The sequence below is a fragment of the Benincasa hispida genome, chromosome 9 (genome assembly GCF_009727055.1).
Source record: "Benincasa hispida cultivar B227 chromosome 9, ASM972705v1, whole genome shotgun sequence".
In the NCBI taxonomy this organism is placed as follows: Eukaryota; Viridiplantae; Streptophyta; class Magnoliopsida; order Cucurbitales; family Cucurbitaceae; genus Benincasa; species Benincasa hispida.
Window position 1 is genome coordinate 27,896,697 of NC_052357.1, and position 26,844 is coordinate 27,923,540.

Here is a 26,844-nt window from a genome sequence, read left to right on the forward strand (position 1 = left end):
CCAAAAATGAAAAAAAAAAAAAAAAAAAACCTCTTCCTTATCTTGGCCACATTTTTTCTATGAGGTTAAATTAATAGTTTTTTTTTTTTTTTTTTTTTTTAAAGTATCATATTCCAACTCACAAATCGTTTCGTCCTTAACACATCTATATATCGATTGAACTACGCTCGATTTGGCATTAGATTAATAATTTTTTCCTCTCAACTTTGAGGTTGTTTCTAATAAATTTATAGTATGACATGTATACCAAAAGTTTGAGGTAGAATTTCAAGATCTACTAAAAAATCGTCTTGTTCAACTAAGGGAGAAATTATGGATAATTAATTTTACTAATTATTAAGGATTGGTTGTGTAGGTTTTTGAATCAAGATCGAGCGGTTCATTAGGGGTAACCATCTTATAGCGACCTCATTCAATATTTCTTCTTATAGACACACCTTTAAAATTTGAGAAGCGAAAAATATAATTTGACGTCTCAGTATATATTTCTAAACCCCATCTATATATATAATTACTAATTTGAAATAATTAGATGTTTCAACTATTACTTTCTCTAAAGTTGAATGTCCAATTTTACACCTTCATATTTGATGAACTCAATAGAGAAAAAAGAAAAGAAGTTTACCTTCTATTTTGATCTTTTTGGATTGTTCCATTTTAGTCTCTACTTTCATTTTATTTGTAACAATTAATGGCATAACTTTAAATATGTGTATTGATATGTTAATATGAACATGGTTTTAAGCTAAATAAATTAGAGACAAACATTAGACAAATCGAATTAAGGTAGAAAAATAATACAATAACGACTAAAAGGATTGAATTTTTCAAAAAGTTTAAAAATAAAAACCGATAGATTCAAAATATAAGAACTTAGATGAAACAAATTTGAAAATTTTGACTATAAAATTACACCAACAATTTCCATTTCCGTTTTTGCCCTCCATTGCCATAGATATTAAGAAAATGCCCCCCACTAAAAAGGAATCATCAGCTAACATACGCCGGAAGAATAAAACTGGTGAAAACAGCGACTGAGCGGCTCCCAGTTCGCCGGCAATGCTAAAATGAGCCGTCCGATTGTATTAAAGAAGTTGGCTTTGAAGTTTTCCACCATCCGTTGTTTGTTGGGAATGTTTTTTCTGTTCTGTTCTGTTATTTTGCCCTCACAAATTGAGAAAAAGTGAACAAAATTCAACAGATACCTCAGAGCTCTCTCTTTTTCAACTTTTTTCCCTCTCTCTCTCTCTCTAGACTACTACTTCTTCCCAGTGTTGTGTGAAGAGGAGCAAAGTTAAGGGATCTCTGTGTGAAATTTTGAAGCCAAAATAAGAAAAAGAAAGAGACAATGCAAGGAAATGTAGATCAGGGCGTTGAATTTCTCTGTGATTCTCGTTGTTTCTTGCAGTCAAAAAGCTTCAAAATTGTTTCTCTCTGTAAAGGAGCTTGTTGAAATCCATCCCTTTTTCTCTTTTTTTCGCTTTTTGGGTTCTTGGGTTTTGTTTTTGAGCCTTGGAAACACTTCTTCTTACGACCCTTTTGTTGTTTGATTGTTTTCTTTTTGTTTTTATGACGATTTTATAAGTTTATCCATGTCGTCCGACATAAGCTAGGGTTTAATTTCACCCTTGTTCGAGTGATCTGTGGTGGGTTTGAGAGGAAAAGAGCTCTTTCTGGAGTGTTTGTTTGAGATTCTTCTTTACTTCTGCTGTTGTTTTTCTTTATGGATTGTTATACTTATACCAACTCTAATGGAGATCACTGTGTTAGAAGCTATGGTTTTGGTGATGGAATTTTGATTATATCATCTTATTTGTGTTGAATTTGTTGAAGAATTCGCGTATTTGAGTTGGGGGGTTTTTGGGGGTTGTTTGAGTTTAGGGGGATGGGAACTGATCGTCTGCTATTACCAACAGTTGGACCGCCAATAAAACGGCGAGCAGGGTTGAGGAGAAAGCAGGCTGGTAGAGGCTCATATAGGGGAAGCTAGGAAAATTGGGGATTTTCATTTTTCAAGCTGTTTAGAGTTTGGGGGTTTTTCAAGGTGGTTTTAGGAGCAAGCCCTATTTTGTAGGGTATTCATTTTAGGGGGCGTTAGACAAAATTCTTCAGTGAGAGATGGGTACTACTGACTTGCACCAAATACTCGAAAGCTTTTGTTGTAATTCGGAATGGAAGTATGCTGTCTTTTGGAAACTTAAACATCGAGCTCGGATGTAAGTCATTTTTCTTGTTTATTTTGTTGTGAAAGTTGGGGATTTGAATGATGAACTCTTTTGCCCTTTCTGCTTTACAAAGAAGATTTTAGGATGAAGGGAAAGAAAATATTTGTTTTGTTAATTCTGATTCCTGGATGGTTAAGACATTATTATAACTTCAACCAAAAGTTCAAAAGTTCAAATCTCTATGATCTCCCCCTCACGTAACATTGAATGACAAAAGAAAGGGGGAAACTTGATGGTTATTCAATTCAAGGATGACTAGGATTTCTCAGTAAAATTTTTTCAGTATGCTTTTCATTTTGTGGTTTAATTGCATTGGAGTATCCTGTCATTTCCTTTTCTTTATTTTCTCGATCAATGGAAGTTTGTATAATATTATTTGCTGTTATTGTGATTCTTGGATGGCTATTTCTAGTGCTTATTAGTCAGTAGATGATAGCTACATGCTGTCCAGCAATTCCCTTCCCTGGTTTTGATCTTTCTATTGGTATGCTGTTCCAGTCCAGGGCTTGTAATTGATATAAATCTTTGATCTGTTACCTTTTAAATTAATGTTGAATTCAGGGTGCTGACATGGGAGGATGGCTACTATGACAATTCTGAACAACATGAACCTCCAGAGGGCAAGTTTTACAGAAAAACGCTTGAGACGTTTCACGATGGACATTATTCACATGACCCTCTTGGATTAGCTGTTGCAAAGATGTCCTATCATGTATATTCTCTAGGAGAAGGGTAAATGTCTTATCATTTGACATATATTTATTTTATGACTAGGTCTAGCCAATTTTGGTTTAAACACCTTAGTCTTGGATATAATTCTATCATTTATCCTTAGTTCAAGTTTTCTTGAAGAGGAAAAGGAAACATAACGGACCATAACTTTCATTAATTAAATTGAAATTTTTTACTGCTATGACTTCAATCAGCCTGCTCTCGTATTATGGTTTAAAATTTGAGACTGTTGATTAAATCAGTTTCTCTGGGAATCTTTATAAATTTTTAATTGGCTTCACTTTGATGTAATTATAATTTTCTTTTGCAGGATTGTTGGACAAGTAGCAGTTACTGGAAAGCATCAATGGATTACTGCAGACGAGCAAACAATAAATTTCTCTTCAATACTTGAGGTGCTATACTTTCCTGTTCTGCAATAATTTAAGTTAATGACGTTTATCTTATCATTTCAGGTATATAATTAAATGCTTGTTTTTCGACTATTTGGGGTTGCGTTTCATTACTCATTTCCTGATTTTTTTTAATAGTACTGTGATGGTTGGCAAACACAATTTTCAGCTGGCATTAAGGTATGGCAGCCTTTCTTTTTGCTTTCTCACTCTCCCTCCCTCCCTCTCTCTCTCTCTCTCTCTCTCTCTCTAACACACACACATAGATGCATACACCCAGAAAACTAGGAAAAAATTATCACTTGATTGCCCACATATCTAGTGACTTGAGGGTGTAGTTACTGTTGTGCTATGGCACTTTGTAGGTCTTTTGAATCAAGAAAACATTTAGTTTTTCTCATTATCACATTTATCAATCTGAATCAGTATTTTTTTTTCACTTAATATCTGGTTTATTTTATCAGCAATAATGTATGGAGTCTGGATACTACATTCTAAATGCTTTATTTTTGATCTGATAAAGCTTTGAAAATCTACTTTGCCTAGTTTTTAAGCCAAAGAAAATCTACCTTGCCTAATTTGGTCAAAGGATAAAAAAATCTACTTCGAATAAACTAGGATGGGTTTGGTCATGGATTCAACTGTTCAGGTGCTGTTTTGATAAGAAGTCTGAGAAGAAATCCGGCTTATTCAAGCTTTCTTACTGTTAATCTCTTTTTTTTTTATATATATTTTTCTAACTGATTACTTTATTATTATTTATATGCTTTGTAGACTATTGTTGTAGTAGCAGTTGTTCCGCATGGGGTTTTACAGCTTGGATCTTTAGATAAAGTAAGAGCATCTTCCTTGCGGTAGATTGTGAAAGTTTGTGAATTATGATCCTTGCTGAACATCAACTTTTTGTTTTGGGATGCCGTATACATAATTGTTTTCAATACTAACTGTTTCTGAACTTGTTACATGTAATACTATTATAATAATAGGCCTCTCTGATATTATAATTTATTTTAATTTCTTGTAGCCTGACATTCCCTACAATTTGTTTTGTATTTGACTGTTAGGTTAGTAGCTTTGGTACCCATGTATTAAAAAATTGGTTTAAAACCTTTATGTTTTTCTATTTGTGAATTGGAACAGCAAAGATAGTCTGGGACCTATATTTTATTTCCATTGTTCGTATTTTTGAATGTTAATATCTATTATTTCAGTAACTTTTACCCGTGCTTTGAATAATGGGGTTAAAAATACACGTGATTTTTCTAGTTGTAAATTGGAGCAGCACTGGAGACCTCATTTTGTTTCATCACATTTTAGTACTTTCATTAAGTTGACAAATGAAGTATACTTGATAAATCTAAGGAGACTACTTATAGACAATTTTTTTGATAATGTTCTCTTGATTGCTTTTTCTTGGTGTAAAGCGAATTCCCTTTTTTCCTCTTATACACTTTCCTCTCTTTTGTCCAATTGGAGAAGTTTATTGTAACTCCTTTGGATTTGGGATCTCTCTTTCCCCCTCTTTTGTAATTTCACTCATCAATGTAATTGTTTCTTGTCTTAAAAAAATGTTGACAAATGAAGTATACTCGTGATGCTTTGGGTTTTTTGATGGGTGTCCTTTTGTTCTTCATCTTCACTAATGATTTTCTTTTTTATTCTGTTGACCTCAATTTATAAAGTTGTGTGCTTTTTAGATATTTTCAAATTTTAGGTTTATCTTCGATGCTCTGTATTGCTGATGGATTCTTCCTAGATCAGTCAACCTGTGCATTCTATTTGGGCTTCTTATATTAGAATTTTTTTTCTGTAATATTTTCCAGTTTTGATCTCATGTAACTGGAATACCAATTTCTAGCTCACTTTCTAGATTTAGGTTAGGATGGAGGATGGGCTCCTGTTACCCATTCACCCTTTTGTAACTACTACAGTTGTTTATAAAACTGCTTTATCTGAAAACAATTACTCAATCTACTTGGAGAGAGTACTTGGTTTAACTTGCATGGATCAGTGCAGAGATATTCCATAAATATTCTGTTCATTCCTTAGATATAAATGTTATCTAACTTTTGTTTATTGCATCCATTTTCATTTTATTATTGGAATTAGGTAACTGAGGATGTCAATCTTGTGGCTCGCATCAGAAATGTTTTTCTAACTCTCCAGGAGTCATCAGCAGGGCATATTAAGCCAATGCAGTCATGTAAAAGCTCAGGATACGTGGTAATTGTCTTTCTGTGTCTCTTATCTTTTCTCTCTTTTTTCTGTTGTTTAGACAATTAAAGAATTTGACGGCATATCAAAAAGATTGACATCCTAAAAAAAAAGGCAATTAAAGAATTTGTCTGTGTTGGTTTGATATGATAGGGTATGTACTAGTTACACTAATCATATCAAAATTTCCTTTTCTGTAGGCAGACATTCCATCTAGAAGCTTAGCAACACAGGTGAGTGAGTCCTGGTTGTTTTAACAACTTAGATACTTTTGAAAATTAGGCAGTATGGATATTTATTACCTAAATTTTCCTTCCTGTGATAAAACATGGGATTTTTCTTAAATCTACTTCCTGTACAGAAAAGTGAAGATGAAAATGTGAGCAAGAATGTGGGGATAGAGTTGTCAGGATCTGAGGGCATTGAATCTCTAAAAACAAAGCCAGATGCTATCAATGTGGAGAGTTTTAAATCACAAGTGAGATTGCTTGATGACAGGATATGTGGAGGGGAGCCTAGTGGGTGCAAAGATACGGCAGTTGGTTTGGAACAAAAAATCAGTGTACGACTGCAAAATTCTGCCATGGATATGGTTAATATATGTGGTAATTTACTTCCACCTGAAAAGATAATGACAAATGATGCATACTTCCCTATGAATCCTCATGCCTCTTCTGTATTTGTTGGAATTAATCACAATGGGACGTTTAGCCGAACCAATCCTACAGAAAATGTAACTTATCAATTTGTATTTGGACATCAGAAACTATTGATATGTATCCGTCAAACACATCATTGAAGTTCCCTGCTGGTTATGAGCTGCATGAAAGTACTTGGTCCTGCTTTTCTGAAAGATGCTCTTCTTATCTGACTGGCAAAAGAGTATGTTTTTGGTGGTAAAGCTTTTAGTTATCTGAGGGAATGAAGTGGCTAGCTCAGTTGACATCTGATTCACCGACAGAGCGTCTTCTAGAAGCTGTAGTCGCTGATGTTTGTCACAGTGGTTCTGATATTAAAAGTGACACATCTCTGTGCAAGTCTGGACAGTCTCTGTTAACGACTGAAAGAATTCCCGAACCTTCCACAAATGTTACAACATCTGCTTGTTCAGAAGGTTACTCTATGGGTCAAAGTCAAACATCTTTTATTGGAGAGGACATGCAGAACTCTTTAAGCTCATCAGGATTATGTGGAGTGATGTCACCAAAAGGGTTCTCATCGACTTATTCTGGCACTGGCAGTGAGCATTTGGATAAGTCTTTGGAACCGGCAAAGAATAGTAAAAGAAGGGCTAGACCTGGTGAGAGTTCTAGGCCTAGGCCAAGGGACAGACAATTGATCCAGGACCGAATCAAAGAACTTCGAGAGCTAGTACCAAATGGAGCAAAAGTAACTTCTGAGAAGCCATTCATCCATTTTTCCTTTTGGATGGAAATAAAATGTTCCATTACTTTTCGGCTTCATCCACTAAAAGTTTCTTGCTTGTATCACAGTGTAGTATTGATTCATTGCTGGAGCGCACAATCAAGCACATGTTATTCTTGCAAGGCATTACCAAGCATGCTGACAAGCTAACTAAATGCGCCAACATGAAGGTAAGTGGCTTACCTTCATGGCTTAGAAACCTAAGTGTAACAGGAAAGCTATTTATCATTTTTACATGATTAGAAAGCCTGTTCCATTTTATACCTTTTCCATTATCATGTCAAGTTTGCTTGAGCAGAAGCCAGTGGCATGCCTATAATATTATCCAAAGAATTATGATGAGTAATAACTATTATAAAAAATAACTCTTAGGGGGTGTTTGGGGCGCTACGTTGAGTTATGAAATATGGAGTTAATATATTGGAGTTAGTAAGTTCATGTTTGGGGTGCAGAGTTTGAAAATAGAGTTCCTCGATAAATATGCAAAAGAGAGAAAGAGGGGAAGATGGAGTTTTAACTTCAATAGTGAATACTATTGAAAGTGGTGGAGTGGAGTTGAGTTATTTAAACCCGGCTTATGAAGTCGGTGGGCTGAACGTTCTTAAGTAAGATTTTTATGTATTAATCTTAACACCTTTTCCCTCTTCTTATATGTTATGTACTTATAGTTGCATCAGAAGGAAAATGGCATGTTGGGAACCTCGAATACTGATCAGGGATCAAGCTGGGCTGTTGAGGTGGGTGGTCAACTTAAAGTTTGTTCGATAATTGTGGAGAATCTCAACAAGAATGGACAGATTCTTGTAGAGGTATGATTTATGAAAATTCATCTTTTATTTATTGGAGCAATATATTAGTCATTTTCTCTGCGTAAACAAATTATGTTTTATTGTCTATTTTGTTTCTTCAATTTAATTCATTCATGTGATTCAGTTCTCCTCTGTTTAACATAGTGACAAAGTGATACACCTCTATGCAGATGTTGTGTGAAGAATGCAGCCACTTTTTGGAGATAGCAGAGGCTATTAGAAGCTTGGGACTGACAATACTAAAAGGCATAACAGAAGCTCACGGCGAGAAGACATGGATTTGTTTTGTGGTTGAGGTATAAATAAACCAAAATCAGAATTCTTAATGTTGGTTGTGAAGAGCTAAAATTTTCCTCTCTTTAAAATACCACTTCTGCTAATGCAATCCACCATAATTACCAGCACAAGATTTATTCAATTTGTAGAGTAGTGTGAAGGCCAATGTCATGTTCATTATACTTGTCAATCATTGTTTGATATCTGATTTTGAACTATTGTAGGGGGAGAATAACAGAAACATACACAGAATGGATATCTTATGGTCCCTTGTTCAAATACTGCAGCGCAGTAATACAATGTGATAGCTTCAACTGCTGAACTTTTTGCAACTATTTGTGTAGATTCCTTCTGTAAAATAGTGTGAGTTGCTTGTTGTGACTATTGATTCATCTGTCTCCTGCTTTATGGAGTGCTACACTTTTCTCAGAGATTCACCCTTCCCCATACAACAAAAGATGAAGAAGGATAAAGAAAAAGAAAAAAGAAAAAGAAAATTCCATGAAGGGTGGTTTAAAAGCAAACCAAGTTGGGTTACTCTGACAGCAAACCAAGTTTCTGTGAAGAGCATTATTGTTTCGAAGTGTGAAAAACTATTTTTGTTTTTGGGTGTGTTTTCTATCTAGCAAGTATTGTCATTTGTTTGAAAAAAGCTTTCTAGTTGATAGAGTGCATCTCGTGTATTTTTATAACCCAATTTTAATAGTATAAGTTCATTGAACAATACAATTGTTTCTTCTTTTCCCTACATTGCAGTCAACACTCCCCACTCCCACAACACCCCCCCCCCCCAAAAAAAAAAGAAAAAAAAAAGAAAAAAAAGCTAATAGTTCCATGTTATTGTTGTCTTAAGTGGACTTTCCTCTGGTAAAAATGGGGTTGTCGTCATATTTTAAAATGTGTTAGGGCTGAATGACCATCTAACCCCTTCAGTATATAGTGGCTAAGATATTCATTGATATTAGTGGGTTGAAACTCTTTTGCTGGTCCTTAAGGTGTAAGTCTACTTTTTGCACTTGGATAAAAGAAGCATGCTGCTGATACTCTCTTCCCATTGCTCCTTGCCAACACCCTATGCTCTACAGTCTTGATCTTGTCATTGGTGGATCAAGGTTATGTCATTTTGTATTTATTTATTTCTTTCATTTTAGTTTCTGAACTATTGATTATCTAGTTGAATAGTAACGAAAAGCTGATATGACATCAAGTGAAAGTTTGATGTGACACTTTAATGTGCATCCAATGATTAGAAGTGGGTGTTACATGATGTTAACGTCAAGTTAGCTCTTCGTCATTATTCAACTTAATAACCAACATGGACGACTAAACTGATGTGCACTTATGTAGATATGGATAGAATGTGTGCATACCTGTAGAAGGTCGCGGACGTTGGCGAGTAACGCTCCAGGGAGAGGAGGAACATGGGCCCATTGATTTTGATGGAGGACTTGGAGGCCACCAGTGTTGTCCTGGAGGAGAATTTTCAAAGCAGAGGGGTCTGAGTGCTTGGTTGTGCCCAAAGTGAGCTCTCGTTGAGGACAAGCTGGGTAATAGTGACACACAAGAGTTTCAGATTTCATGCATTCTAATCTTGCTAGGTAATCTGTACTGAGCCCCAGTGCCTCTGATAGCAACTCTGATATCTCATCTCTTAGCTCTCTCATGTGTTCCATTTATTCACTCACTCTCTGTCAAAGATAAAAAATATATATATGTATAGATTTAAAAGAAAGTTAATTGCAATGGGTAGCATTTTTAGGACTAATAATTAAGTTTATAGTAGCATTTTTAAAGAATTGCAAATATAGCAAAATCTACCAATGATACTCCTAATAACGATAATTGTTGTGTAATTGTTTTAAATGACAACTGTTGAAAATATTTTTAAATATAATAAAATGTCATTGTTTATCATTGGTAGACAGTGATTGTTATATTTGTAAATAAGTTGACTCATTTTACTATACATGAAAATAGTCCTTATCATTGATGTCCAAGAGTTAGATCTAAATTTTGCTATATTTACAAATTCTTTTACATTGTGTTATATCTACTAATATTCTAAGTTGGTTGTTATATTTGCAACTGTTTCCATTGATAAAAACTCTACTGTCTAGGTCTCTAGTCATATATGTTGCCAATATTTATATGTTCTATTACGATAGAATTTGTAACTTACTATCTTCTCGAGTCACGTGTGACTTGCGTTGGAGTCATTTTTGCTTTTAGAATGAGTTTGAGATGACTTTTGAAAACGTGGTTAAGTTTTAAATATCTTAAAAGATTTTGAAAGATGCTTTTTTACTAGATCAAGGTGTACTTTCCTATCAAATAATAAACTCGGATCTTTAATCATTTAAAAGTTCAGTTTCGATTACGAGTTAAATCATGTGAAACGTGAGAAAGTTTCATTTCATGAATGGACAATATCTATTGAAATAAATTAAAAGAAAAAAAAAAAGTCCAAACTCAGTTTGTTGTCCATATTTTTTTGAAAATAAATTTCAACGTTTAGCATTGAAATTAAAATTTTTAGGACAATAATTTAATAACACAAACATCAAAGAAAAAAAAAACCATTAGATTAACCAAAAGGATAAATATAATATAGGAAAAAAAAAACTGTTTTGGGTCTTTTTCTATTTGATTTCTATGTTTTAAAAAGTTACACTTTTAGTTCTTAAATTTTGAGTTTGGTTTTAGTTTAGTTTATAGGTTTAAAAATTGTTGTAATTTTATCTTTGATATTTGAGTTTTGTTTTAATCTAGTCTCTTGATTTCAAGATTTACATTTTTAGTCTTGATTTTCTTTATCATATAATGACTTTTTATCTTTAGTTTAATATCTACTAATTAATTCAAAAGAATTATAATTATTTAAGTTTCATTATTTTCCATCTATATTAAAATTAATTTTAAATTTTTACTTCATAATTATTTAAAATTTAATGATAGGTATTAATTCCAGAGAATGAGTATATGATGAAAAATCAAGGTTAAAAGTAAATATTTTGAAACTCATGGACTATTAAAACAAAAATCAAATCATTTTTAAATGTATAGATAAAATTGAAATTAAACTCAAAATTAAGAGATTGAACGGGCGTTTGAGGGTGCTAAGTTTGTTCTTATAATTTATGGATTATAAAAATTCCATAAGTTATAAGAGTCTGTATTTGCGGAAATAGTAAACACGATCGATAGAATTAGTGGAAAACAGTAAATACTATAACAAAAAGGAAAAAGAATTTTGAAATAATATTTATTATATTATTATAGATATCATAAAAATAGATGCCTAATGTTTAGTCTTCTAAAAGCATGTTGTCCATGTGCTTGTAATGATTCATGCTTGGTGTTCATATAAGTCCAAATCCTACTTGCTACTTTTAGTGGCATTTGGTGGATCTTAATATTATGCATATGGTTGAGAATAAAAAGAAAATTTAATATATTTCCTATATTTCCTATTTCCATAAAATCATATTTTCTATTTCTATTATTCCTATTTCCATAAAATTATAATTTTAGTTATTTTAAAATTAGTTATTTATAAGTTAGTTATATATTTATTATTATTATTATTATTATTATATAATAATAACAACTTAAACTAATATATATATATATTCTCCATATCCGTTGTGCTCCATTATGCTCCTCAATTTCACTACACGTTATCAGTACGAGCTCTTATTGCTGAAGGTAGAACGGTTTTTTCCTCTTTATTATAATTAATAAATTAAATGTTATTTGCACATTTAATACATATTAAATTTCTAATATAAATAAAATATTTTGTGATAGTGTTGCCATGGAAAATTTTATAAAATTAGAATTCACAGCCCTTAACATTAATGGTAACAATTATTTGTCATGGGTGCTCGATGCCGAAATTCACCTAGATGCTATGAACTTGAGAGAAACAATTAAAGAAGAAAATACGACATCCAGCCAGGACAAAGCAAAAGCTATGATTTTTCTTCGTCATCATCTCCACGAGGGATTAAAAATGGAGTACTTACAATAAAAGATTCCCTCATATCTTGTGAAAAAATTTGAAAGAAAGGTATGATCATAAAAAAAAAATTATTCTTCCTAAAACCCATTATGAGTGAATGCATTTGAGACTACAAGATTTTAAATCAGTAAGTGATTACAATTCCACATTATTTAAAATTAGTTCAAAATTGTTATTGGAGAAAAAATTACTGACGCTGATATGTTAGAGAAGACATTTTTTACATTTTATGTCTCGAATATGTTCCTGCAACAACAATATTGAGAAAAAGGTTTTAAATAGTATTCTAAATTAATTTCATGTCTTCTCGTAGCCAAACAAAATAACGAGTTATTGATGAAAAATTATGAATCTTGACTAACTGGGACGACACCATTCCCTGAAGTGAATGCTATGAATTTTAATAATAATCGTAGTCGAGGTCGTGATCGCGATCGGAGTCATGTCTGTAGCAAAGGAAGAAATAATTATTATTTTCGTGGTGGACGTTTTAATCATTCAAATTTCAAAAGAACTACACAAAATGATGATCACAAAGGAAAAGTTCCACAAGATAAAGTTAAAAAAGTGTTGAAAATAAATGCTTCCGATGTGGAATGACTGGGTATTAGTCACACGTCAAAACACTTAAGTTAACCTCAATCAAGCCTTCTTGAAGGAAAAAGAGAAAAATGTGGAAGTAAATTTTGTAGGATAATGATATATTTGACCCATCTCATATGAAAAATTTGGATGTGGCGGACTTCTTTGAATCTCCTGAAGAGAAGATTGACGCAGTTGATGGAACATCAAGTGTTTCTTTTGATTTTAAGAATATCTAGATTTAATGTTGTTGTTTTCTTTTATCTATATTCATATTTTTTTTTGTAGTAACTTTTGGATATTTTAAGTATTGCTTTTCTTATTGTAATTATTTTCTTTTAATGAAGAAACATAGATCATTTTTATTTGTTGGGTGTTTCAAAAATGAGAAAAGAAGATCTATGTCTGACAGACAGTGCAATTACACATAAAATATTTATAAATACAAAATACTTTTCCAAATTGACAATGCTCAAAGCAAAAGTAAATACAATATCAGGTTCTGTAAATTGGATCAAAGGTTTTAGAAAAGTAAATACTATTTTGCCTAAAGGAACAAAATTTACAATTAAATTGACAATACATTGTTCTGTAGTCAATCAAAGAGAATCTTCTAAGTTTTAAAGATATACGTTGCAATGATTATCATATTCAGACTGATAGCAAAAATAATGTGGAATATCTATATTTATCTTTACTGTCTCAAATGGAAAACGTATATTAGAAAAATTGTCTGCTTTATTTCTGGATTGTATTATACTTATATACGAGTAATTGAAATATATGCAACAATAAATGTGTAGTTCATGAATCCAGACATATTTACAATTTGACATGACCGATTGGGTTATCTAGGATCTATAATGATGAGGACAATTATTGAGAATTCAAATGGACACCTACTGAAGAATCATAAGGTTCTTCAATTTAATGAATTATCATGTGATTATTGCTCTCAAGGCAAATTAATAATTAGACCATCACTAGCTAAAGTGGGGACTTAATCATCTTCATTTTTAGAACGAATTCATGGTGATATATGTGGACCTATTAACCCACCAAGTGGACCATTTAGATATTTTATGGTATTAATAGATGCATCAAGTAGATGGTCATACATGTACTTATTATCAAGTCGAAATCTTGCATTTGTAAGATTACTTGCTCAAGATTATACAATTAAGACCATTCGTCTTGATAATGCTAGTGAATTTACATCGTAAGCTTTTGATAATTCTTGTATGTCAATTGAGATAAGTGTTGAACATTCTGTAGCTCATGTTCATACACAAAATGGTTTAGTAGAATCATTTATAAAACATTTGCAATTAATTGCAAGACCATTACTTATGAGAGCTAAGCTTCCTTCATCTGTATGAGACATGCTATTTTGCATGCAGCGTCACTTGTACGCATTAGGCCAGTAGCTTATCATAAGTACTCGCCATTACAGTTAGCTTATGGTCGTGAACCAAATATTTCCCATCTGAGAATTTTTGGATGTGCCGTATATGTTCCAATTGCTCCACCACAACAGATTAAGATGAGTCCTCAAAGGAGGTTAGGTATATATGTTGCATATGATTTCTCATCAATTATTAAATATCTTGAACCCCTGACGAGGATGTATTTACTGCACAATTTGCTGATTGTTATTTTAATGAGAAAAAATTTCCAACATTAGGGGGAAGGAATTAACAAATTGGAAAAAGAAATTACATGGAATGCATCGTTATTGTCTCATTTAGATCCTCATACAGATCAATGTGTACTTGAAGTTCAGAAAATAATTCATTTGCAAAATATAGCAAATCAATTATCAGATGCATTTATAGATGCAAAGAAAGTAACTAAGTCACATATACTAGCTGCAAATGTTCACTAAAAAAATTTATATCCCAATACAATAAGTTGTCACTAATGATATGGAACATGCCAGAAGTGTGGTAGACTATAGGGTTCTAAAGATAAAAATCCTCGAAAATGAAAAATCATTAATAGTGACTAGTGAGAAAGGTGAAATACTTGAAGATAATAATGAGATTTTAATGAACTATGTCATAACAGGAAAAAGATAGAATCAAACTAATGTAATTATTGATAACATTTTTGCGTATAATGTTGCTTTTGATATTATATCTGAAAATGAGGATCTTGAACCAAAATCTGTTGAAGAATGTCGACATAGAAAAGATTGGCTTCAGTGGAAAAAAGCAATCAAGGCAGAATTAAACTCACTTTCAAAACGACTTGTTTTTGGACCAGTAGTCAAAACACCAGAATATGTCAAACCTGTGGGATACAAATAGGTATTTGTGAGCAAAAGAAATGAAAATAATAAGGCCACAAGATACAAAGCAAAATTAGTTACACAAGGTTTTTCACATAAACCTGGTATTGATTATGAGAAGACATATTCTCTAGTGGTGGATGTAATTACACTAAGATATTTAATTGACTTGACTATGTATGAAATTTTGGATATGCATCTTATGGATGTAATCACAAAATATTTATATGGATCTCTTGATAATGATATTTATATGTAAATCTCAGAAAGATTTAAGGTACATGAAACATATACATTAAATTCCTGGGAATGGTATTCAATAAAGTTACAGAGCTCACTATATGGATTAAAACAATTAGGACAAATGTGATACAGTCACCTGAGTGGATATTTATTGAAAGAAAGATATCAAAATAATCCAATATGTCCGTGTGTTTTATAAAAAAATTACAATCAGGATTTATTATTATAACTGTATATGTTGATGACTTGAATATAATTGGAACTCCCGAAGAGTTTTCAAAAGCAATAGAATATCTTAAGAAAGAATTTGAGATGAAAGATCTCGGAAAAACAAAATTTGGCCTTGGTTTATAAATTGAGAATTTAGCCGATGAAATATTTATTCATCAATAACTTATATAGGAAAAATTTTGAAAAGATTTTATATGGACAAAATACATCCATTAAATATTCCAATGGAAGTCCATTCATTGGATATAAAGAAAGATATATTTCGACCTCGAGAAGATAATGAAGAACTTCTTGGTTTTGAAGTATCATATCTTAGTGCAATTGGTGAACTTATGTATCTTGCTAATAATATAAGACCAAATATTGCATTTTTAGTAAATTTATTAGTTAGATATAGTTCTTCTCCTACAAAAAGACATTGGAACAAAATTAAACATACACTTCATTATCTCCGAGGAACAATCGATATGAGTTTGTTTTAGTCAAATAAATCAAAATTTGATTTAGTTGGTTATGCAGATTTTGGATATCTATCTGATCCACACAAAACTATATCTCAAACAGGTTATCTGTTTACATGTGGAGGAACTGCTATATAATGGCAATTGGTAAAGCATACCATAATAGTTACTTCCTCAAATCATACTGAAATTCTTGCAACTCACGAGGCTAGTCGAGAATGTGTGTGGCTAAGGTTAATGACTCAACACATTCATGAAACGTGTAGCTTGTCTTCTAATAAAAATCTTCCAACAATATTATACGAAGGCAACATAGTTTGCATAGCCCAAATCAAAGGAGAATATATTAAAGAAGATAAAATAAAGCATATTTCACCGAAGCTTTTCTACACTCATGATCTTGAAGAAGATGACGACATCACTGTACAACAAATTTGTTCGAAGGATAACCTGACAGACTTATTTACAAAGGCATTAGCAATTGCAACTTTTGAAAAATTGGTGCACAACATTGAAATACGGTGACTTAGAGATTTTAAGTGATGTTTTTATGAGGGGGAGTAAATATATTTTATTCTTTTAGGAGTATGTATTATATGAAATATGTACTATTTTTTCTCACTAAGGTTTTTTTCCATTGGATTTTTCCTAGTAAGATTTTAACGAGATATATTTCATATATTTATATATGGACATCTAAAGGGGAGTATTATAAATATCATAAAAATAGATCTAAATGTCATGTGCCATTTTTCATGTTGTCCATATACGTTGTAATAATTCATGTTTGGTGTTCATGTAAGTCTACATTCTATCTGTCACTTTGCCTAGTGAGAATAAAAAGAAAATTTAATATATTTCCTATTTCTGTAAAATCATATTTTTTATTTCTATTATTTTTATTTTCATAAAATTATAATTTTAATTATTTATAAGTTTAGCTATATTTTATTATTTTATTATTATTATATTTTTATATATTATATTTTCTCCATATCTGTTGTGTTCCATTGTGCTCCTCAATTTCATATTTAACTATAAGTTGTAAATAATTATAAATAACACTATTATATTTAGAATCTTAAATATGGAGCGGGTTCCATCGACTTCAGGGTCAGATAATCCTAAAACTCAAGAACACAAATGTATTTTCACACGATATAAATACATATTATCGATACACAAATATAAGGGATCGAATAACTTTGACCGACATGTTAATATTTTGCATTTTTTAGTTTGGCATTTTCTAAGAAACCAATTTTCAACCGATAGTGATTTTTGGAGGATTTTAGATTTTTTTTTTTAAACTTCTAAAAACTATAATAATAATAATAATAATAATAATAAAAGAGTTCTTTAATGTTTTCTTTAACATTAAAGAAGGAGCTGTTGGGGAATTTGAGGGACGTTGGAACGAGGGGAGAATTGAGGGTGAAACAAGAATAATGAAGTGTGAGAATGGTGGAAAAGAGAGTTAGTTGAAAACAATAGAAAGAAGATGGATTTGATATTATAAATCGAGTCCAAAATGTTCAATTCAAACATGGGCTTGAAATTAATATTCATTATAAGCCCATTCCATTCCATCCTCCCAAACATGTTCCTTAAGAGCCGTTCGTTTTTTGAAAATGTAGATAACCGGAATCTTAGATGTCCGAAATTATAGATGTCCGAATGTTTAGATTAACATGCTTGTTTTGTAGGAATATTTTTGTAGATATCTGAGAATATTTTGATAACCGTGTTTGTTTCGTAGAATTTCTACTTGAGAATGTCTTAAATTTACATAAAGTTCCAAAAATACATTTACCACTATTTATTACTTTATAATTAATTTGATATAATTTAAACTTATATAACATATTTATTTTTATCAATTTGAATTTCTTTTAAAATTAATACAATTTATATTATTTTTGTATGTTATTTTCTCAACAAGATAATACACCATAATTTAAGATTTCTTTTTATAAAATAAATACCAATTTAAATTTAAATTTAAATATATTGCTAAAAAATAATAAGAATTATGATATAACTAAAAATATATGATGTACATGGTTGACACTATTTATTTTAATTATATAACGCAAATGAAGATTAATATATATATGTAAATAAAATAAAAGGAAGGAAAAAAAATGTAAAATGGGGATGCCCTCAACTCGAGAATATGAAAAACTCATGTTTTAGGAGGGTATCCAAAACTCTCCAGATGCCATCCGTCCGAGCATCGAGAATCTTCAGATGTCAGGGCATCTCATAATACTGCAAAACAAACACTAATTTAGATGTCCACTTCATGAGAATCTAGGATGACTGCGAAACAAACGGCCCCTTAATATAAAGTTATTATATTATGATAAACTTAGGTATTATCTATAGTTTATTATAATATTTTGTAGTCTTAGTAAGATTGGTGAAAGGTTGAATATTTTAATATATAATTAATATTGAGATAGAAGATAAATCTTTTATAGACATAAATATAATTTAATGGTTGAGATATCTATATGTTTTTTGAGGATCGAAATTTCAAATTAAAAAAAAAAAACTTACTTATATTAGTGTCCTCTTTTTATTGCATAATGTTGTTTGTATTTATATACATAACAAGTTGTTAGATAAAGGTTAAATATTTAAAAGATCAAGAGTCATTTGGTAAGATCTTAATCTTTTAAGTGATTATTGTACATTTAGTTTTTAATGTTTTAAAACTCTTAATTATATTCTCTTATGTATACTTTTTTTATTCAGTTAGTGGTTCCTATTATAAAGTTTGTTAAAATGGGTAAATAATTGTTGATATTATGAATGTTATAATAATAAATAGATGGCCATTGCTTAGTGGCCTAAAAATCATGTATCATCCTTCATATTGACTATGTGCCTTGTAGTTATTCATGCTTGGTGTCTATGTAAGTCCACATCTCACTTGCCACTTTGCCAGTGACATTTGGTGGAGCTTAAGATCACACACCCATTGGTAAGAAATCCACTTCAAATTCCACTAAATTTTTTATTATCCAATTTTATAATTTTAGTTATTTTTATTTTAAATTATATTTTATTATTATTATTATATTATATTTTCTTCATATCTGTGTTCCGGTTGTGATCCTTAATTTCAGAACACGTTAGCAGCATGAGCTCCTGTCATTTTTCCCACCAAAGGTAGGTCCTAAAAGTATGTCAGTTTTTCCCTTTTCGTTATAATTAATAAATTTAATATTATTTTGCATATTTAATATCTATTAAATTTCTAACATAAGTAACATATTTTATGATAGTGCTGTCATGACAAATCTCACAAAATTAGAATTTATTTTATGATAGTGCTGCCATGACAAATCTCACAAAATTAGAATTTTTCGCCCTTGATATTAACGACAATAATTATTTGTCATGGGTACTTGATGCCGAAATCTACGTGGATGATATGAATCTTGGAGAGACTATTAAAGAAGGAAATACGACATCCAGTTAGAACAAAGTAAAAACAATGATTTTCCTTCGTCATCATATCCACGAGGGATTGAAAATAAAGTATTTTCAATAAAAGATCCTCATATCTTGTGGAAAAATTTGAAAGAGAGGTATGATTATCAAAAAACAGTTATTCTTCCTAAAGCTCGTTATGAGTGGATGCACTTGAGGCTACAAGATTTCAAATCAGTAAGTGATTGCAAATCAGTTTGAAATTGTTATTATGCGGAGAGAAAATGATTGATTCTAATATATTAGAGAAGACATTTTTTACATTTCATTTCTCAAATATGCTCCTGCAGCAGCAATATCGAGAGAAAGGTTTTAAACAGTATTCTAAATTAATTTCATATCTTAGGTTTTAAACAGTATTCTAAATTAATTTCATATCTTCTCATGGCCGAAAAAAATAACGAGTTATTGATGAAAAATTATGAATCTCGACCAACCGAAACGACATCATTTCCTGAAGTGAATGCTGTGAATTTTAATAATAATCATGGTCGAGGTCATGATCACGGTCGAGGTCGTGATCGTGACAGAGGAAGAAATAATTATTATTTTCGTGGTGGTCGTTCTAATCATTTAAATTTCAAAAGAACCATACAAAATGATGATCACAAAGGAAAAGCTCCACAAGATAAAGTTCAAAGAATGTTGAAAATAAATGCTTCCGATGCTGAATGACTAAACATTGGTCACGTACCTACCGTACATCAAAACACTTAGTTGACCTCTATCAAACCTCCCTGAAGGAAAAAGAGAAAAATGTGGAAGCAAATTTTTCATACTAGGATAATGGCATATTTGACCCATCCCATATGACAAATTTGGATGTGGTGGACTTCTTTGAATCTCTTGAAGAGAAGATTGACACAATTGGTGGAATATCAAGTGTTTCTTTTGACTTTGAGAATATCTAGACTTAATATTGTTGTTTTTCTTTTATCTATCTTCATGTTTTTTTAGTAACTTTTGTATATTTTAAGTGTTGTTTTTCTTATTGTAATTATTATCTTTTAATAAAGAAACATGGATAATTTTTATATGTTGGGTGACTAAAGCATGAGTAAAGAAGATCTATGTCTGGTAGACAGTGTAACTACACATACAATACTTATAAATAAAAAATACTTTTCCAAATTGATAATACTGAAAGCAAAAGTAAATATAATCTCAGGTTTTGGAAAAGCAAATATTATTTTGCCTAGAGGAACAAAATTTATAATTAATAATGCATTGTTCTCTAGTCAATCAAATAGAAATCTTCTAAGTTTTAAAGATATATGTTGCAATGGTTATCATATTGAGACTGATAGTAAGAATAATGTGGAATATTTATATATCATATCTATTGTCTCAAATGAAAAACGTATATTAGAAGAGTTGTCTGCTTTATCTTCTAGATTGTATTATACTCTTATACGAGTAATTGAAACATATACAACAATGAACCTGAAGTTCAAGAATCTAGACTTATTTACAATTTGGCATGACCAATTGGTTCATCAAGGATCTATAATGATGAGGAGATTTATTGAGAATTCAAATGGACACCCCTTGAAGAGCCAGAAGATTCTTCAATCTAATGCATTATCATGTGATGCTTGCTCTCAAGGAAAATTGATAATTAGACCATCACCAGCTAAAGTAGGGACTGAATCACCTGAATTTTTAGAACGAATTCATGATGATATATGTGGACTTATTAACCACCAAGTGGACCATTTAGATATTTTATGGTATAAATAGATGCATCCAATAGATGGTCACATGTGTGTTTATTATCAAGTCAAAATCTTGCATTTGCAAGATTACTTGCACGGAGGAGTTGTAATGTGGTGAAGCACTAAGTAGGGGTGCATCGCAGACTCCACTATGGAGGCAGAGTACGTAGCGGCTTGCGAAGCTGCTAAGAAGGTCGTCTGGCTCAGGAAGTTCTTGACAAACCTAGAAGTTGTTCCAGATATGTCTAGACCCATTACCCTCTATTGTGATATAGTGAGCAGTGGCGAACTCCAAGGAGCCAAGGAGTCACCGGCGGGGTAAACACATAGAGTGGAAGTATCATCTGATCCGCGAGATAGTGCATCAAGAGGACATGATCGTCACGCAGATCGCTTCGGAGCACAATGTTGCTGACCCGTTTACAAGGCTCTCACGACTACAGTGTTTGAGGGTCACTTACAGAGCATGGGTCTATAGGATCGCCCGTGGTTGAACTAGGGCAAGTGGGAGATTTTATTGTACTAGGCTTTTATGTGCCCTAGTTTATTGTTTTATACTCAGTTTTTTTGTACACCCACTTCGCTTTAGGACAAGTGGGAGATTGTTGGGTTGATGCCCTAAAATCTTGTGTCCTGTAGTTTGTAAACAATATATATGAACACATGTGATTGTTAATATATGATATTTACTTCACATCTTGTTGTTTTTTCTCATTTACGTGTTTTATTTGCTTTACCTTAACAAATAAACATAAATCCCTGATTATTCTGATATGACTCAAGCATGTATATGGGACATTTACAAGTGGATCATGTCTTGAGTGATAACCAAAATGGTCTGTAGTATATGGATATAGGAGGGAAACCTTATCCTGGTAATGCTATGAATGCGGCCTGCTTTGTGGAATGGTCACAAGTGTTGTGACTTAACACAGATGGTTTGATTCTGATCATTCGTGTTGGGGACATGCGAGTGGGGGTGTTCTATACAAAGAGTTTGTATAAGACCTGACCACGAAGTGTCAATGTCTCGTTATATAACACTGTTCATGACAGAGACTTCACTTCACTAGGATGACCATAGGTTACATAACCTCAATCCTAAGTGAGTTGGGAACTCCTGCCATTGAGGGCGGTCCTTTGATTTGTATGGGTGCGAGTGGCCATGTCGCCGATTCAAACTTACCATTTTGGGGATACGTCTGATTTGGGAGTTAGGAACTCAACTACACAAGATGGAATTCACTCCTTCCCTGAGGTAGAGGTAAGTAGATAGATGGCTCCTTTAAGGGCTGATTCAGGGGCTTGAATGATGTGGCGCCACATACCTTCTCTTGGCCTGAGAGGTGTTCACACATAGTTGGACTATATTGTATTGTTCATTAGAGGAATCAGTGATACTTAAGGAGTGAGATGTAACTACAGGGAAAAAACGGTAAATTGGCCCAGCTGTATTTACGAGCATCTGTGAAAGGTCATCGTACTCATGATTGGTCATATCCAATAGACACAGAAATATATCTGTGGTAAAAAGAATTCAGCTGTTGGTCTTTAGTGGAATCACTGACTGTTAACGGATGGTGAATCTCGTGGCTAAATAGTTTAGTTAGCTATTCACATACCACTGGAGCTTCGAGCCACAGGTTCATTAGGTCACCTGGGTAGCTTGGATAAAGTCGAGAACCAGTGTTTAGGTTAATTTGAAATGTTCAAATTGACAAGAGGAAGTTCAATTATATATGATATAATTGAACTGGTTAATTATATGTGATATAACTGGCTAAATGTATGAGATACATTATTTTGGAGGAAATTAGATATAAATATAATTTATATCAAGTAGAAGAAAAATACTATAGTAGATTTATGATATCAAACTATAGGATATACATATATGTTCGCTTGCTATCGTGAGATGCTTTAGGAGTATATAAAGTGAAATAGATTGGAAGAATAAAGCCTAAGTGCTACATTCTGCCTTGATGCGTTTAAATGAATGCAATGCGTTGGGGCGTTAGTATTATGCACAGAAGGCACACAACCCCTTATAATAACGTTCAAGTTTTCCTAGATTAAACCCAAGTATAAATCTAATCTAGGTTCCTGGCAAGTCTAGGGTCGATCACAGGGATTCAGTTTCACTAACACAGATCATGCATTGTACTTACAGTAGGAGGTTTTTCCTAAATGAATGTGAAAGATGTATTATTTACACTAACATTCTATGATTGTGCAAGATAATACAAAAAAGTTGAGTGGAAAATGAAGGATCATGTGAAAATGGAATTTAAGTAGGTGGACGCGCCGGTTAAAGATAGTTGCACACAACTGATGTAATGTGGATGAAATGGGATGGGTTGCTTATCTTTCTGTTCATGCGTTAGACATCATTCAATACTTTTCAATGCGAATAACATAGACGCCTATCTCTAGGGTGCATGCGTCCAACTTAGAATGCAAGAAACACCAATAAGTCTATCTCTAGCTGTACTAGGCGTTCTACTTAATGTGGCTTAGCTATTCTTTCGAACAACTAAGTAAAGAAGCTTTCACCAAGTTGTCAAGTTGGTTTAGGCGTTGGAACAGAATTATGCATGAAGTACTAATGCTTTCAACATAAACAGAGGATAAACAATAGCAAAAGTGATGATCAAATATATGAATTTTATAAAGGATCAATGAGTCCTTACAAAGAACTATATTCAATCAAAATGAAATGGAAATGATATTAAGAGAGAAACTGAGTCAAGCCAAAGAATACAATGTCTTGTAGTTCTTTGGCTCAATCTTGTTGTGTACAATCACTTTAAAGAGTCGAGGATAGAGTATCTTTCTCAAGAATAACTTTTTCCACTCCTGGCCGGCGGTGGTGGTGGTTCTCAGCTCCTTCGATCGTCTTACACCTCGGCATGGCTTGTACAAACTAAAACTAAGTCTACAAATTTACAGAGAGTATAGAGCTTCTCATTCTCCGAACTCCTAATTCTGGAGGGTCTTCAAGTATTTATAGGCGTTGGTCTCGTCCACTTGGAGAATGGGCTGCATTTAAGTCCATGCCCTGGTCATCATTAAACTCCATGTCCTGGTTGGCCGCCTGACCTCTGGAAGCTTTTCAGATGCCGTCTGCTGCTGGAAGCTTTTCAGACGCCGTCTATTGCAGGTGCCTATGCTTGCAAGTGGTGATGTGAGACAATTAGCCTGGACAATGAATCTTCTATGCGTTGAATTTCCTCCGACGCATGGCTTTAGCGTGTTTCCTACGACACTTGTCTAATGTGTTATTGTCAGTTCTTACGTTGAAATCCTGCAAAGTAGTGCATTAGTGCCACGATTTTTAGTGATAAACTTCTTTTACATGAAATTGCTATTGTTTAAGTAAATCCATGCGTTTCTATTAAAAATGAGGAGAGTTTATCATTAAAAACCCTAATTGTTCTAACTTAAGAGCAAAGATAATTGCATTTTTACAAGTTATCAACCACCCCCAAATTTGAACAATGCTTGTCCTCAAGCATTCTAAAATAATTCTTTGCTATCTCCTCTGCCTTAGATGTGCAAATTTCACCTCTCATCATATTAGTCTCAAAGCTGAAATAAGAGTTGAGAAAATATAACTTAGATTGACGCTTTTCTTAAAAGGACTAATATCTAGTTTCCGATGCGGCAAGCTTCTCATCGCAACTCCTTTCATTTCTCAAAACATTTCAATCTTTTCTAAACCAGCAATGCGTTAGGTGCTATTTCTTTTGAAAAAACAAATGCTGGATAAAAAGAAAACGATTGTGTACTTGTACCCATGCGTTGCTCCCGCTATCTCACTTTCGTTTTGGCTTGCTCCCATGGGTGTCATGCGAGCATCCAACTACGGGTGAGAACCCTTTACAACTAAACTCATATCTAATATTCATTCCTTTTTCAAAGTATAGTTTTTTTTTTCCAGACTAGATAGAGGAGTTTTATGGGATGCATTGGTCTAGGATACTTAACTTCGTTTTGGCTTACCCTCACGGGTGTCATGCGGGCATCTAACTACGGCTAAGTGCTTGTTCCAATTAAGCTCATGTCATTTGAAATTTCTTTCTTTTGAAGTAATGACAGAGGAGCTACGTTCAAAATTCTTCTTATTTTGTTTCCCTTTTTCTTTAAGATGTATACATTGATGCGTCTACGCTCGGATTTCCTTCATCCCCAAATTTGAAGATGAGCTATATCCTTATTGCCAAAAGAGCAAAGTTTTAAAAGGCTTTGATAAATTGAAAGGAGTGTAAGACTTCAAGCTTGCATGCGTTAAAAAGTAAACTTAATCTTCTTAAGAGAAGTTCAAGCCTTGTTTATTTTCCTAACGCCTATCTTATGCTTATGAGTTCAAATAGTTGATATCATTGAGGTGAGGTTAAGCACAAGACTTAGAAAACAATCAAAGTACAAAAATAAAGTAGGCTAAGGACAAACGCAAGGATCAAAGTGATAATAACTTCTCATTCATTTTTTTTCATATTTTAACATAGATTGCATAAACACAACAAAAAGATGCAAAAGGACAATTAAACCAAAATTACAAAATAATTTTAACCCAACAGCCCAAGGTTCTACTGTGCTGGCGCATTATCTCTGCATTCTTCTTCGGGGTTCTCATCCATGAAGCGCAAGGGATTTCTGAGATGGGCTAGTAATGAAGGCAAGGCAAACATACCCACCAAGACCTGATTGATATACTGCATTGTGTAGACAAATTGGTCTTGCATGCGTCTTGTTTGTTGCCTCAAGTAATCCCTTAATACCCAGTTTTGTTGTTAAAGATCTTCAATTGATGTGGCCAACGGTCGGAGTTGATCACTGATGAATGTTTTCAACTCCTCCAAGTCTATACTGCGTTGGGTACTGGTTCTTCTCATCCAACTGGGTCTTCAAATGCGACTGCGTTACTGGACCCTAACCCAGTTGGCTCAAAGATCACTGAAGGTGGCACAAAATTTTGGATTGGACTTTGTTAGGGCAAAGGAATGGAATGAGGGAGGTCCTGATCTATGAATATGGGTTCTTGATGCGTCTTCTCAGGACTCCCTTCTAGCTGGGCTATTGGTGAGTCATGGAAAAGTTCAAGTGCAGGTTCGCTTCTTCAGCCAAAGCTTCTGGCTTAACTTCACATTCTTCATTCTCTGAAGCTTCATCGTTGTGTTCAACTATCATGACGCGTCTTTTTTTGGGGGTGCATTTTGTTGGTCGATTCTACGTGCCACTTCTTTGGCAGGTAAGGCTGGTTGATGCTTTGATCCTCGAAGGAGACGCCTTACTACCTTTATGTCTATCAGACCATCGACTTCTTCATATTCATCCCCCATAGGGATGCCTCCGCGTTCGCATAACGCGCAGATCAGCCACGGAAAATATTGTTGCCCTCGAGGCTTGTTCTTGATGGCCTTGATCTGGTCCCGTATAATCCTCCCATTATCTAATGGGATGCATCACCTTATGCAGTAAGTGGCCAGGATGCATTATCTGGATAACGTTTCATCATGCGTTGTAGGTATGATGTTGCATTTGATTAAATAATACCATATGTTAGCATCTGGGTTCAGATTCCTGGAAGCAAGCATTTTTTATCCATTCCTTGATGTCTGCCACTTACTTCTAAGTTTGGCCACTGTCTTCAATGCATCTTCCTATTGACCAGGTAGAAAGGGGTTCATGCGTTGCACCCACCAAGGTTATGTTCGGGATAAATGG

The 26,844-nt window shown here is 33.0% G+C and overlaps 1 protein-coding gene and 1 pseudogene across 1 annotated transcript; one reads left to right on the forward strand and one right to left on the reverse strand.

The window, feature by feature from the left end:
- The first annotated feature begins 1,106 nt into the window (after positions 1-1,106).
- Positions 1,107-8,797, forward strand: LOC120085640 (transcription factor bHLH155-like). The gene is given in 15 exon segments (XM_039041739.1): positions 1,107-2,216; positions 2,787-2,957; positions 3,268-3,352; positions 3,488-3,529; positions 4,124-4,183; positions 5,459-5,572; positions 5,764-5,796; positions 5,925-6,293; positions 6,296-6,391; positions 6,393-6,468; positions 6,471-6,952; positions 7,057-7,158; positions 7,657-7,797; positions 7,968-8,093; positions 8,298-8,797. Coding segments are annotated over 15 exon segments (2,076 nt in total). The 5' UTR covers positions 1,107-2,118; the 3' UTR covers positions 8,379-8,797.
- Positions 8,798-8,859: 62 nt separating this feature from the next.
- LOC120084648 lies at positions 8,860-26,459 on the reverse strand (annotated as a pseudogene).
- Positions 26,460-26,844: the final 385 nt, after the last annotated feature.